This window comes from Dermacentor variabilis, chromosome 1 (genome assembly GCF_050947875.1).
Source record: "Dermacentor variabilis isolate Ectoservices chromosome 1, ASM5094787v1, whole genome shotgun sequence".
In the NCBI taxonomy this organism is placed as follows: Eukaryota; Metazoa; Arthropoda; class Arachnida; order Ixodida; family Ixodidae; genus Dermacentor; species Dermacentor variabilis.
The window spans coordinates 52,132,561-52,147,416 of NC_134568.1; the positions used below are offsets into that span (position 1 = coordinate 52,132,561).

Here is a 14,856-nt window from a genome sequence, read left to right on the forward strand (position 1 = left end):
GCAAGTTAAAGTGGTACGGCTGAAAGCCCGAGTCGTTTAGAATCCTCCATGCTAACGACTTCGAAACTGGTACCTGGGCGGCCACGTCCCGCACGCTAACATGAGGGTTAGAGGCATTAAATACTAGAACATTCGTGCGTAAGCTAGGACTGAAGCAGATGGAGAACTCCGCCGCTGTTTCTGGAAGCTACTGGTTTGTCTCAGGTTTTCATCCTTTCTGACGCGTTTCGTCTGCCCCCACACTGCCATGACTGATATATATTTGCGGCCTTCCTCTTGTTGCCATTTGTAGCGCCCAAGGCAAGGATCATGTTTTCCTTCTGCTCATTGGAGAAATACATGACGACTGGGACGAAACAAAACGCCCCCTTAAACCTTTGTACTGACGTTGTCAATTCGCTCTTGGGGTGATTGGTATTGCGGCATAAAAAAAGCCATCCGTGCACTTTATCTACGCTAAGACAACAGCTATCACAGCTTGTTTCCTACTAACACCAAACGCGACGTGTTAATTCAGCCGGGGCATACAGATAAGGAACTAGCTGGATAACGATGTTTTTATTTCCTTTATTTCGTTCTGGCTAACTCAGAGGGAGCTTGTTCGAGGGCGCTGCTTTATGATGCGAGTGGGAGCGCAGTCACGTGTTATTTTTCATACTTCGCGGGTTTTGTTTATCAGTCGGAAGAAAATGGTGCGGAATTAGTACGTCGCTGAATATACCGGAATTAGATGTCCCTTGGCTGTGCCTACAAATACATCATTGACACTTTGATAATTAGGATAGTACGTCTCGATTTAGATAATTAATTACAATTACCTGATTAAATCTCAATAATGAAAAGATTACTGGCAGTTTCTCCACTGTACCGAAAACAATATGCACTATAGGTTTTCTTCGAATAACACAATTGCTCTATATTTAAATCTGGGTACATGGTAGTTAATTGGGCACCCTGTATTTATTTATGACCTCTGCATGCAAGCGAAGATGTTTCCATCTATAATACATGTAAATTATTAGAAGTGCCTTTTTCATCAGTCGTTAGCTTTGCTTACTGGAAAATGAAGCGATACTGAGACATATAATTCACGTGCATTTCACAAGCCGTTGATAAGAGACTCTGCCGAAGGGTTCACTAAAGTCTACAGGTTGTTTTCAGGGTCAAAAAAGCATGCAAATCATTTTGAAGCGAGGTGAACATACAGCAACATATTCATTCTCTAGGCCTAAGCTAGCCATACCTTTCTAAATAATTGCTAATTGGTGACCTTCTTCTCTTTGAAAATATAATAAACTTTGTCCTGTGTACATATTTAAATATATTGTGTATGTGCATGGTGTCTACAGTGGAAATTAAAAAAAAATTGAAGTGAGAAAATATAGATGAGGCAGCCGCCGCTGGTACTTCTAAAGCGCTTTTTCTCCTATTGTGAGGATTTGGAGAAATAAAGCAACGTATGAATTAAAATCTGTGCACGCCCGCGCCAACAATGATGCAGTAAGCTACTAGCCACAATAAAATTTTACGTGAAAAGTTCGAGGCAAGTCAAAAGAAATCTCAAATTATGTGAATGAGAAAACTTTGGTAACAAAATTTAGGTGTGTGTGTGTGGGGGGGGGGGGTGTAGGCTTCGTCAGGAACACTGCGGAGGGAGTTCGGGCCCCGAAGACCCCCCCGTAGTCGACACCTATGTCTACAGGTACGAGCCAGGCTTCAGGCGGCAACCATGACGGCGTCTTATCTCCGAGAACAAGGCCTCAGTGTGTCTCCCGAAAAGTGCGCATTGGTTAGCTTTATGCGCAAACAAATGTGATTGTATACACTGTTTCAATCAATGGTCAAACTGCGTCCTCTGTTAAGACGCGTCGCTTTCTGGGTGTCCCCAGTGACCGCAACCTCTCGTGGAGCCCTCACTGCGTCTATCTGAAGAAAAAAGTTAATTGCCATTGCTCAGGTCTTCAAATTTCTCTACGGGAAAAACTAGGGCACACCAGCCCATTCTATGTTGCATCTGTACAGGGTACTGTTCCTGGGACTCCTACGTTACAGTCTGCCAGTATTGTCAAATACATGCAAGACGAACATTCGCGCTCTGGAGAGCATACGAGGTCAAGCCCTAAGCACGTGTTTAGGGCTGCCTCAGTGCACCTCAACAACAGCAACAATTGCCATCGCGAGAGACTACATGATCCAGACGCACGTAGCTGTCGACTCTGTCCGAGCGTACATTCGCCATCTGTCAAGGATCCCCGACCATCACTTTGCCTCCCTACCAGCCGAGAGACCTCATCATCATCATCATCATCAGCCTGGTTACGCCCACTGCAGGGCAAAGGCCTCTCCCATACTTCTCCAACAACCCCGGTCATGTACTAATTGTGGCCATGCCGTCCCTGCAAACTTCTTAATCTCATCCGCCCACCTAACTTTCTGCCGCCCCCTGCTACGCTTCCCTTCCCTTGGGATCCAGTCCGTAACCCTTAATGACCATCGGTTATCTTCCCTCCTCATTACATGTCCTGCCCATGCCCATTTCTTTTTCTTGATTTCAACTAAGATGTCATTAACTCGCGTTTGTTCCCTCACCCAATCAGCTCTTTTCTTATCCCTTAACGTTACACCTATCATTCTTCTTTCCATAGCTCGTTGTGTCGTCCTCAATTTGAGCAGAACCCTTTTCGTAAGCCTCCAGGTTTCTGCCCCGTAGGTGAGTACTGGTAAGACACAGCTATTATATACTTCTCAACCTGCTGTTCATGATTTGGGAATGAACACGAGAGACCTCAAGCGACCTTTTTGAAAGGGATCAGCGCACATCAATAGTGCATACCGTCATCTCATACACTGGCGGCGAAGCCTTCATCTCCCCTGTGGTGCCTGCGACAGCCGCAAGTGAATTTGGCTATTTCCAGTATTAAAAAGAAGACAAATCATCCGTCTCCGGCTCTGAAGCAAATGACGCCCCTATTACTGCTCCGGACATATCATGACCACATACATATATATACCGGCGGTTTGATCGCAACTACCAGCTCAACTGCCGCATTAGTCGTTCCAGCTAAGCAGCTTAATTCAAATTGTAGCACATGACTACATCTACGTCGGCAGAACTTGCAGCCCGCAATGCCGCTAGCACCGACGTCACCGAAGAGCCAGCACAGAAATGGGTCATATTTTGTGATTCTAAGGCAGCTATTCACAGTATAAAGTGTGCCTTACATCCCAGAACTTACGAGCAGATGATAACTGACATCAGGGAAGTACACCACCATGCTTTGGGAATAGGGCAGAGCCTAATCTTTCAATGGATCACTGCAGCATCGTCGGCAATGACATTGCTGACAGGGCTGCCCCGCCTGCCCGAGAAGACACCCAGACTCGTCCAATACCTTTAGCGAGGACGGACAAAGCCAGGGAACTTTGCCTGCTTGCACGTAAAAACTTACAAGCTTTCTGGAGTTCAAGCGCCTTTAATTGCAGATTGCGTAAGCTGGACCCCTTGCTACGGCTACAACTGCCATCTAGCCTTTCCTACGGCGAAAGAACCTTGCTGTGCCCCTTGTGGCTGAGAGTGTCGTTCATGAACACTTACTCCTATCGTATAGGAATTAATTGCCGAGAGCCCGATGTACGACTACTGTAGCTGCGAGAAAACCATCGAGCACCTATTGTGTACCTGTCCTCGCTACGATGTACAGCGCATCTCTCTCAGGAAAACTTTAAACCGACTGGACTCGAGGCCGTTCTCTGAGTCAAAGACTCGAACCGTGGCTGCACCTGTCACTGGCACAAAAAGCGATTCGTGCATTAATACAGTACATGAAGCGCACCGGCGTAAGAGACCGTTTATAGCATCCCTGTGCATCCTCCCACGCGCACTCATTGCTCACTCTCTCCCTCTTTTCCTCTTGCTATTCCACCTGTCTCTTACCCCCAGTGTAGGGTACCAAACCGGGCGCTGGTCTGGTTGACCTCCCTGCCTTTCCACTCCCTTTTCTCTCTCTCTCTCTCTCTCTCTCTTTGCAATACTTATGGAGACCAAATAATTCGGCACTGTCTTCCAGTTTACTAAACCAACTAAATGCAAGTAAAACAGAAATTGAGAATCTAAGCTACACTCACCTAAAATTTTTCTTTGTTACGCTTGATCGATCGTTTACATACTTCAATTTGAAGATGTTACATCCATTCTTTTTTCTCTTTTTAAAAAATTTTGTTGCAATGACTATCATTCGTTTCTTTGTGTGTAATGATCTGTATATAATGCTACTATGCATTTCTGTTTTAATATAGTTCATAGATGGTGTAAATAAGTACCTGTGTGATTATATTGTTCTAAACCACTTATCAAATCAAGTGTTTTGTGTAAATAGCCCTCTGATTGCGTGTTATGCCAGTTATAAATTTACAACCGATGTTTTCTGTATCTGAACTGTCATGCGAACGGGGGCTCATACGCCTGTCAAGCCAATTTATTTGGCTTTTGCTTCGAGCCTCCCTCCGTTTTCTTGAATGGAGAAATAAAAGTTGTTCTTCTTCAACGAACTATAGCCTCATGGTAGATGCTTGAGTGCCCGAAATCGAAACGAGAACCAGTCAGTATCGAAGAAATACCCCGCCTCCCACAAGAAAAACGGTGATTTCAGTAAGTGCTCATTGTTTTGCATAGATTGGCGCAGATGTTGCTAGTAAGCGACGCAAAGACAAAAACGACGAAGCTTTGATGCCTCGCTTCTGTATTCATTAGAATGTTGGATTTCAGAGGAAGAAACGCGACACATACGTACCCGCATTTGTTTAAGTCGCCCCTAAGTACTTGTTTCGTTGCGTCCAATGCGTCCTTGCATGGGTCATTCGTTTTAGAGAACAGGATACCCATGAAACCTGCAAAAGAGTTGCGGCACCACCAGCTTGAATCAGTTCGGAAACTTTTGTTTTTCCACAATTCTGTTCTTTTAGAAATGAGTTGCTGCGGAGAGATTCAGGTAGAAAACACCTCGGATGCCCCATTTCTCTGTCATATAGCAAAACGAATTTGCGAGACACGCCTCGGCAGGCTGAACGCAAATGAGCGAGCGGGTAAGAGGTGATTCAAGGTGTCTGCTATATTGGAGAGGTCATGGACTGGTACGCCTTGGTGGCGCACAGGGTCGGTGCTAAAGGGGGGCGAGGGAGCGAACATAGCACGCGCGCGCTTATTGGAGGAAGCCTACATGCAACCTGTGTCGCTAAGGAATGCCAAGAAAAGCTGCATTTGTCCGTGATCTCTCACGTATCCCGCTATAGAAATGTCACACGATATATACTGAGATATGTTCAGTCTGCGCTCGGCATGCCTGTTGATTTTGAGTCGACATTAGAAACTACAAACGAGTTTGTGTACTTTTTCATAAACATTATTTTACTTAGCGTTGTTCCTACTGCTATAAGTGATTTCACTATGTTATTTTTGCGCCTTTAGGAATTTAAGGTGCAACTTCATGAGTTGATAAACAAGATGGACGAATCATTTTCTTTAATCATGTCAAGCGCACAAACACACGGACGGCGTAACGAAGACAAACACGAGACTAACACGTCTTCTTTTCGCATTCCGTGTCACTGCGTGCTCGACCTGCCTTAAGGAAAATGATGCTGTGTACCCACTAGCTCGGATCCAGACACTTGTTCAACATGAAGGAAGAATTTCTGAAGTTGTGCCGATTGCGAATAATACCTACTAATAATAATACCTAAGCGTAGTCCAGCGTTAGTAGAGATATTTACCTTTTCCACATTATGGACAACGAGGAAGCAACGTTTAGGAGTCCGAAGGGGCAGAAAATTAGGGGGAGGGGCGAAGCGGTAGCTCATTGGACAGCCACAGTAGGCGCCACAAACCTTACATAATAGAGAGCCTTCTGCGCACGCCTGTTTGAATATATATGTGTGTGTGCGTGTTTCAGTATACAGAGCTCTCTATACTGAATGTACAAATTCTCACAAGTTTAAATCCAGTAGTGGATGGTGCCTTAATATTTTTTTTTAGTGGCACGAGCATCGAGTGACACTCTCGTTTCTTGCGCAGCACTTCCGTTTCACCTCCTGAGACGACCGGGGACGAAATTCAAAATAAATAAGAAAAAAAAGAAAAAAATAGTACAGCACAAAATTCACGGGTTTCATTATAGATATGATATCAGAGCACAATTTTAGTTACAAGTTGAGTTACTGAAGTCTCTGCAATAATTAGAATTAATTAGAAATCACTCTTTACGGCGCACCAAAGCATAGAATCGAAGACCCGCCACGTGCGCACGACTTTGTCGAAATTCCTGGAAACCCGGAAGTAGAAACTGGAAGTAATGACGTCACTAATGGCGTGACACACAAGAAGGTGGCACGATATTTAAACAACTAATTAATAGAAAACGGTTGCCTGGCACAGACTGAACATCTGCCTAGCAGAGCGGTTATGACGTCACTCCTTCCTTTCTCACTTCTCCTCTCCCGGCGCTCACGTGCTCGCTCGCTAGCTTGCTCGCAACAGCTGCGCGCGCGCGCTCGTTAGATGCTCTGACGTAAACACCGGAGGGGGCACGTGAGCTGCGCTTAGTGCGCCGCTCGCTAGGGGGCTACACCCCGCCAGGTGGCGCGCGCTGCACTTCCTCCTCGCCCTCCGCCCTTTCGCTCCTCGCCCGCACATCGCACGAGGGGAAAGAAGTTCGCTCGCTTAAAGGGAAGATGAAACGGTTTTCCATGAATTGCTGGTATTGGGTAGAACAGACCTGATAATTTACGGTTCCGAATTTTTTTCTTCGTTTTGTTAATATAAGGGTCGGAAATCGCTTTCTAAATCACCCCCGCGGACACGCCCCCATCGCTTCCCGGAGCGCCGGGTGAGGTGGTTGCCAGAGGAGAGAACCGGCGAGAGTGACGTCATTCGCGGCGACCGAGCTGCCGGACAGGCGTGCTGGCATGCCTCTTTCCGTCCTGCGCTTTACTGAACGACGCTACGAGAGATCTGCCGCCGCCGCCGCTCACGTTTGTTTTCTTTTGCGATTTTCGTAAACTGTTCTTTCCTTCTGTGCTGCGTGAATGCCTACTGCCAAGGGCGCCCAACATGCCCTCGTTCTGTGCAGCATTCGGCTGCGCGAACACAGGCGGGCGAGACGATGTGGTGTTTCGCAGGTTCCCGAAGGACAAGAAGCTTGCAGCGCTGTGAGTCCGTGCGGTGAGGAGAGATAAGTTCGTGCCGAGGAAATCGACCGCGCTGTGCTCGGACCATTTCCGCGATAGCCGGATACGCTTACGACAAATGCGGAAACGCGTTGTTGCTAGCCTTGTTACACTCCGTTTCATACATCAGGTGCGACGCTGTGGAGGCTTGAGATACTTCTTGCAGTGGCTGCGTTCGCACTTAGAAAAAGTTCGGTGTTTCTTGACCCGATTTTTGAGAAAATTTTCTATATATGAAATGAAAAAAAAAATGAAATGAATGAAAAATGAATGAAATGAAAAATATGAATGAAATGAATATGAAATATATGAATATGGATGAAAAAAAAAGAATTTACCCATAGTAACAATCCGTGTACTTATACGGCTGCTAACGCGTTCTTGTAAATCAATCTTCTTTTCGGCATATTTCAATTGCAGCCCGTCGCGGCAGCTTCACGTGCATGCTCGCGCGAGCAAACGCCGCTGGCACGCTGCGAAGCATAGAAGGAAACGCGCGCAGTAATAAATTTTGGTGACCGGACTTCGCGCGTAGCCTCCACATCGTTGCACCTGAGGTATGAAATGGAGTATAGGCTTGCCTAGTGACATTCGACGTACGGTTGCAGTTACCGTGTTTACCACACGGCGGTGCTAAAACTGCCTAATATCTTTATGTCAACACTAGCATGGAGCACGCATACCGATTCTTGATCGAGCCACAATCGCAAAGTCGTCGAACCATAGTATGAATATTGCACATATATTACCTCTGGCCATCTCTGGATGTGTATGATAAGCAACTTCCATGACTGTACCTCGCAGCACTGCATGTGCGCGCTTTGAAACGCGGCACTTATGTTCGCGATCGTGTATCAACACTAAAAAAACCACGGGCTTTAACAAGCAGCGGCAAGGTGCTTGACATCGCGGAATTGCACCCGTGTTTACAATCTAATGAGAAGTTAGTGCTTCGGCATTCTTCCAGCACCATGTTCCCAGTGACACTTTGGCGCATTTTTCTCCCGTCATTGGAACGTGCAGCTACATGAAAAAAAAACAACAACAACATGCGTACGAGCTAACATTTCCAACGCGCGAGAAGGTGCGCACATCGCTCTCGCTGTTGGCACACTCAACATCGTCGTTGCCGCCATCGTTTTCCGTATCGGCTGTCGGTTCGAACATGTACGGCGAAAATACAAGTTGTCCGAGACAGCGAGAACGTTCCATAATGCTTACAACTCAGCTACGAAGCCAGAACAGAACAGCGTGCTACGCTCTGAAACGGCGGCGCCGACCGGCGACTGCCGCGAATGACGCCACAGCGGCCCCGACCAATCACGGGCAACAGCGGCGTTCGCGCAATGCCCTGAGGCGCGGGTGCGCGTTTTCATGAAAAAACAGCCGCTTGCGTTTGTTTCCGCCCTTTTTGAACCAGATATTCGTGTTCAGGGGACTCAAAACTGTAGAATGCCGCAGAGAACTCATTTTTTTTCGAAAAGTGTTTGAGCTTCCCTTTAACCTAAAGAGCACCAGCGCCGAGGCGCGAGAGCCACTAAGAGACACCATGCCACTAAGAACCATTTTTTCAAGTTATTGCCCATGCAAACGAAACTATTTGCAGAAGTTCTCCACAATACTTAAAGCACGCAAACATCTATCTTTTTTTTCTCGAACCCGATTGCACCCGAATGAACCGGTTCAGAAAGCTGCAAATTGGCTCAAACTGTAATAATAGTTCAGTTAATCGTTATAATTTTGTACCCGAACCGAACCGAACGTGAATAAAAATTCACGTCTGCATCCTGATGTCAGACGCGTGCAAGGGTGCGAGTTTGGAATGGAAAATAAAATTACAATAATTTCATGGGTTTTACGTTCTAAAGCCACGATCTTGTTAGGAGTCACGACATGGGGTTCTTTAGCTTGCACCTAAATCTAAGTACCTAAGAGTTTTTGCATTTCGCCGCCATATATATGCGGCCGCCACGGCAGGGATCGAGCCCGTGACGTCGAGTTCAGCAGTGCAACGCCATGGCCACTGCGCTACTACGGCGGGTCACTGGAAAAGAGAAACGCCGAATCAAAATTTTACAGTATGCTTCGGGCCCTCCGGCCTGTGAGCTCAAAATAATAATAATAATATTTGGGGTTTTACGTGCCAAAACCACTTTCTGATTATGAGGCACGCCGTAGTGTAGGACTCCGGAAATTTTGACCACCTGGGGTTCTTTAACGTGCGCCTAAATCTAAGCACACGGGTGTTTTCGCATTTCGCCCCCATCGAAATGCGGCCGCCGTGGCCGGGATATGTGAGCTCAAAAAGCGAGTAGCCAAGCGTGTATACACTGCAATAATGCTGAACACCGCGCATAACACATTTTTGGGGCCACATCACTCTATGACCATTTTGTCCCCCCCCCCTTCCCCCGTTGCTTTTGTATTGCTTCATATCGCCGGTATCGGCCACTCGAAATGATGGATGACAAGAAAAAGAACAAATAGAACAAATAAGCGGCAGAGTCCCTTGATGGGGCATGACTCACGCGTCCAGGTCACCTTGTCGCCGGCGCAGACGAACCCCCTTAGTTCACTGTAGACTTTTTCACGCACTTCGATTTCGGGGCGTTTGAGACACTCCTTGAAGGCTTCGATTCTGCCACACGGCGAGGGTGACGGGGCCACGAGGCTGTAAAAAAGTAAAGGAAAGGAACAAAGAGTGTCAGAGATTATCATTACTTGTTCGTCATGGTGGATAACGGACGGGCTTGCTGCGTATTTTGCTCTGGTGTAATTACTTTTATGAGCATCTTGTGCTTCTTAATATATTGTTCATCAATTAATTAATTCTGGGGACTTACGTGCCACAACCACAGTATGATTACGAGGCACGCCGTAGTGGGGGTCTCCGGATTAATTTTCACGACTTGGCGTTCTTTATTAACGTGCAGCGGGGCGTTTTTGCATTTCGGCTCCGAAACGCGGCCGCCGCTGCCGGGATTCGACGCCGCGATCTCCGGCTTAGCAGAGCAACGCCAAAGCCACTGTACGCCATCATAATTGTTGGTCATTAAGATATTCAGGAAGATATTGAAATTTTTATTGCTAGCAAACAGGCGACCGACCCGTCCGGCTTTTGCTAAGCTTCTGCATCTCGTAGTCCCGCTTCAGTATGCTGTATACAATCGGGTTTTCGCCGCCATCCTGGACTCGCAACCATGTGACGCCAGATAACGAAGCCGAGGAAAAGTAACTGTTGTTTCAATTCCATTTCCGTATTTTTTTTACACTTCACTTAAAAGTTGTACAGTTAATTTCCCCAATACTTTCCTTAGTGGTTTCATTATTTGGCGACTTCATGTGGTTGTGAGCCCATGAGATGGCGACACCTACGAACTGAAAATAAAACCGTTTGTACGGCTGTCGTTAGGCATGCCCAAAACGACGACCTACTCGCAGAAGCGCTTGTAGTAGGCCAGGTTTGCTTCTGTTGGTTCCGGACCTGGAAGAGCCGCCACCTTCTCCACAATCACCTTCCTCAGCTTCTCGTAGCACTCCACAGTTCTGCTGCAGTCCTGCTCTTGAGACGCTGAACGCCCTGCGAGTGGAGGGGCAGGAAAGTGAGAGGGCAAACCATTAAAGCCCAAAATTTCACTGCTGCGGGACACCCCTGTGCTCTCCCTGATTTACCCGCCTTTCTCTTTTTTTTTCTTCGTATACCTAATGTGTGCCTAATGTGTGAAGTGCCGTACACAACGTCGTTTATGTTATGTACATGTGTTTCATTAAAAGAATACTTATCGAACATTCCTTGCAATTTTTAATGAAATTAAAATAAAGGAAAGAGTTTTAGTCATCCTCGTACGGTGTCGTGACTGTCGGCTACTCCTTTTCACGTAATAGTAATCGAATATTAATGAAAAGAAAAAAAAGATGGGGAGATAAAAAGAAACGTCACAGGTTTACAAAATGTAGAGCGGAGTCAGCTAAAGGGGATTAAATGATTTCCGCATGTATAGTCCTGGACACACTGGAATGCACATATGCAAAAGGCTAGAACAACGCGCACCGCACAGTATGCTGAGTTCGCAATACGTGAACAAAGAAATCGCGTCATTCAGTGTATTACACAGTATACGTGAATTGATAAGCTAGGCAGTTCATGTATACTGTGTAATACACTGAATGACGCGATATGTTGGTTCACGTATTGTGAACTGAGCGCGCGCGCGCACACACACACACACACACACACACACACACACACACACACACACACACACACACACACACACACACACACACACACACACACACACACACACACACACACACACACAAGCGCGCGCGCACACACACACGCACACACAGGGTGTCCCAGCTTACTTGGACCAAGATATTAAAACTACCCAAGAGCTCTAGAGATATATTACCAACTGCATAGTAGCCATAGTCGTATGTACAGGCGCCCAAATCTCTAACTGGTGTGCGCGAGCGGCGACTTTTCCGTGCGTCAGCGCCGTATGACGGGGCGCGGCTGGAAAGAGTCTGAGGCTAAGCGCATGCGGACAAAGCGCGCTCAGCTGGGCCCATCGTCTGCTAAGCTGTTTCCAGCCTCGCCCCGTCATACGGCGCCGACGCACGGAAAAGTCGCCGCTCGCGCACACCAGTTAAAGATTTGGGCGCCTGTACTTACGGCCAGCATTTTTTTCATCACGCAGTATTAATTAATTACTTTAATCGCAAACTTATCAATTACAAAGTTGTTGGGCACCTCAAATAACTTTCGAATCAAGCATTTATTTCGTGCTGAAGTGGTCCTGGTTGTTTTTTCGAAGAAAAAGCAAAAGCCCGCGGAATACGCGAAATACGAAATGGATGCGCACTCGCAATGCGGCTGCATTGTGTTATCGCCGCATCGTACAAGGCACCGCAACGCTTATCGATGCGTCAGCGGCGTGTTCTCTTGATGCCGCGACCATCACATAGCGTGAAGCCCTGCATCGAGCTGCCGCCGCTAGTAAAGCCGTGTATCCGTGGCTATTCGCTTGGGAGCGCTTGAGTAGCGGCGCGCGAGCGCCTATTTGGTATTTTGGATGCTTCGCGCGCTTTTGTTTTTTCTCGGAAAAACCAACCTTATATATATATATATATATATATATATATATATATAAGGTTGCGTCTTATCAGCATGTTACGTCGCGCGTACTTAGTTTCTGGTTACGTTGACTATGACTAGTTATTGGCTGTGGGCAGCGGATAACGGCAGAGTTGGCGAAGCCGGTGAAGAAATGTTGCACCGCGAGCGACTGGGCGCTTCTGCACGGTTTGTGTTTTGTATGCCGAGTGTAACGCCCATTCATTCATTCATTCATTCATTCATTCATTCATTCATTCATTCATTCATTGTGTTTAATCGGTAAAAGCAACACTGTGGCTATGATGAACGACATAGTGGAGGGCTGCGGATTAACTTTGAGCACTTCGAGTTCGTTAACGGGCACTCAAAGCAAGGCACACGCAAGGTGCACACGCGTGTTTTTTTTTTGCATTCTGCTTCCGTATGAATGTGGCCACTGCGACCGGGAACCAAACCTGTGACCCCGTGCTCAAAAGCGCATTGTCATGGCTGACTGAGCCGCCGCAGCCTGCAAAGCGAACGCTGGCGCGTGTAAGTGTGCATGTGAGGCACAGAGGCGCTTGTTTATGCAGATGCGTTTTATCGGTCGCTTGCTGATGACGCTTGCTTTATGACGCGACTGCAGTTCACAGAGACCGCAGAGCATTACACGCGTGCTTATCGCTGTACTGTATAGGAATAATGTGCTTGTGAGCATAACTTGCACGAACATTCCGCGGCTTTAGTGTGTCGACTCTGAACTCGTGGAGCAACTGACGCAAACGCTATATCATGTACTCGTAAAAAAAGAAAAAGGAAATGAGCTATGCGTCATGTGATAAGCCTCTATAAGAAAATAGAAAGAGAACACTACGGGAACTTAAGGTGAATCAGTTGAATGCAGGCAAACTCAAAGAGATGAGAAGCTTAGAATAGTTTACACGGATGTAGTAGATAGATGAAAATGCCCCCCAAAAAGGCCGCAATTTTCTGTCTTGAATACTGGCTCACAGTGTCCAGAAATTTTTGCCTCTCCTAAAGCACGACATCACGCTAAAGTGTCAGTATTTAAACCAGCTTCTGACTGGCTAATTTGATGAGGCAGAAACTGTAGTGCTCCCAAGAAGGTCTGCCGAATGTTTAGAACCCCCCCCCCCCCCCCCCCCCGTCTCGTAGTGAGTGTGTCCGATTCTAAGAGTGAGCCCAGAAAACAACAGCTCGAATGCCGGACCGGTTCGTTGAGAATACGTGCCAGCCAAAATCATCATAGTAAATCATATGATTATGAGGGCGGCAGTCAGCGACGAATAGTTATTGCGAATGAAAAAAAAAAGTCGTGAATTTCGCCGAAGCTTTGAGCTTGTTCTTGTCGCGTTCTACGAAAGGCGTAACAGACCTCAGAGGCTGCTAATAGCAACGCGCGAGTTCGGTATGATTATTAACACTTGGTAGATCCGTACGCTGCTTTCTGAACTCTACTATATGCGTCGGTGCACAATGCTTTCTCTATAGAATTTAACTAAAGGTCCCTCAACAGAATGACGCTGCGTATAGTCCTCAAAACTACTAAGAATATCACAGAAGCGTGCTGCTGTAACAATTGCGAGGTCTGTGCTGCCAGATCAGCTGATGTAATCCTAAGCCGACTTTGTGGTTGTGTGGGTGAAACTTCGCAGCACAAGTTGTATCATCCGTGAACGCAGTGACAACGCAGTGCGACACCTCTGAAATCGCTGATTGCTGGTATAAAAGGCCGCGCAATTGTGGGCGCATGGACGAACACAAAAAGCAGACGTATGCGAGCGCTGCTCTTGCGATCGTCCATGCGCCCACAAGTGTATGGACTGGCTTAACAACGACAGGGGCCAATCAACTACAGTCCGCCAATATCTCATGAGCTGGTTACCGACGTTTGGAGAAATCGTGACAATTGTTCGGACCAGACGTTCCCACCTGCAAACGCCAGAAGCAGTGAGACGATGATGACCGCTGGAACCATCTTCGCGTTCTGATGTGTGGGCCTTGCCTCGCCGCTCCCTGACCGCGCAACGTGTGCGACGCGACTCCCAGCTCGTCGGCTTTTGTCCCCTGTGTAGTGCGAGGAGCCGGCGGTGGGAGTGCACCCGGAGCACCCCGATAACGCGCCGGCACAGCGTCATACGCAAACGCGGCGGTCGATGAGGGGCGTCCGTCGCAACTGCGCCGCTGATATGGAGTTTCGCTTGAAATTGCGTGCGCGCGTCATAGGTCACCGCTAAATGAGTGCGCGCAATGCACGAGCTGTCCGAATGCGATACTATAGTGTCGCGTGCGGTATGTGAAATTCCCGGTATACGCGTCAAGAGGTCGTGGCTGGAGTCGTTGTCTCACCTCAGTATTGGGTCACGCGAGAGCCGTTTTCAAGGCTGCTGCTGCTGCCGTTCTGTTTGTTTATCTACGACAACAAGGTGTAACTGGACCTGAAATGGAGTCCGATATTGCAAAACCACAGCTAAGAAAGAAACAAAACAAAACGAACTCCAAGGTATGTGGGT

The 14,856-nt window shown here is 47.2% G+C and overlaps 1 protein-coding gene across 1 annotated transcript in view; it reads right to left on the reverse strand.

The window, feature by feature from the left end:
- The window catches only part of LOC142577916 (uncharacterized), a 38,588-nt gene extending 24,159 nt beyond the window's left edge, over window positions 1-14,429 (reverse strand). The window contains exons 1-4 of the mRNA XM_075687357.1: window positions 14,276-14,429; window positions 10,657-10,801; window positions 9,750-9,892; window positions 4,791-4,887 (exon numbers count right to left, since the gene is read on the reverse strand). Coding sequence (XP_075543472.1) covers window positions 4,791-4,887; window positions 9,750-9,892; window positions 10,657-10,801; window positions 14,276-14,321 — 431 coding nt within the window. The 5' untranslated portion in view covers window positions 14,322-14,429. The remainder of the gene's footprint in view (window positions 1-4,790; window positions 4,888-9,749; window positions 9,893-10,656; window positions 10,802-14,275) is intronic.
- Between the last annotated feature and the right edge of the window lie 427 nt (window positions 14,430-14,856).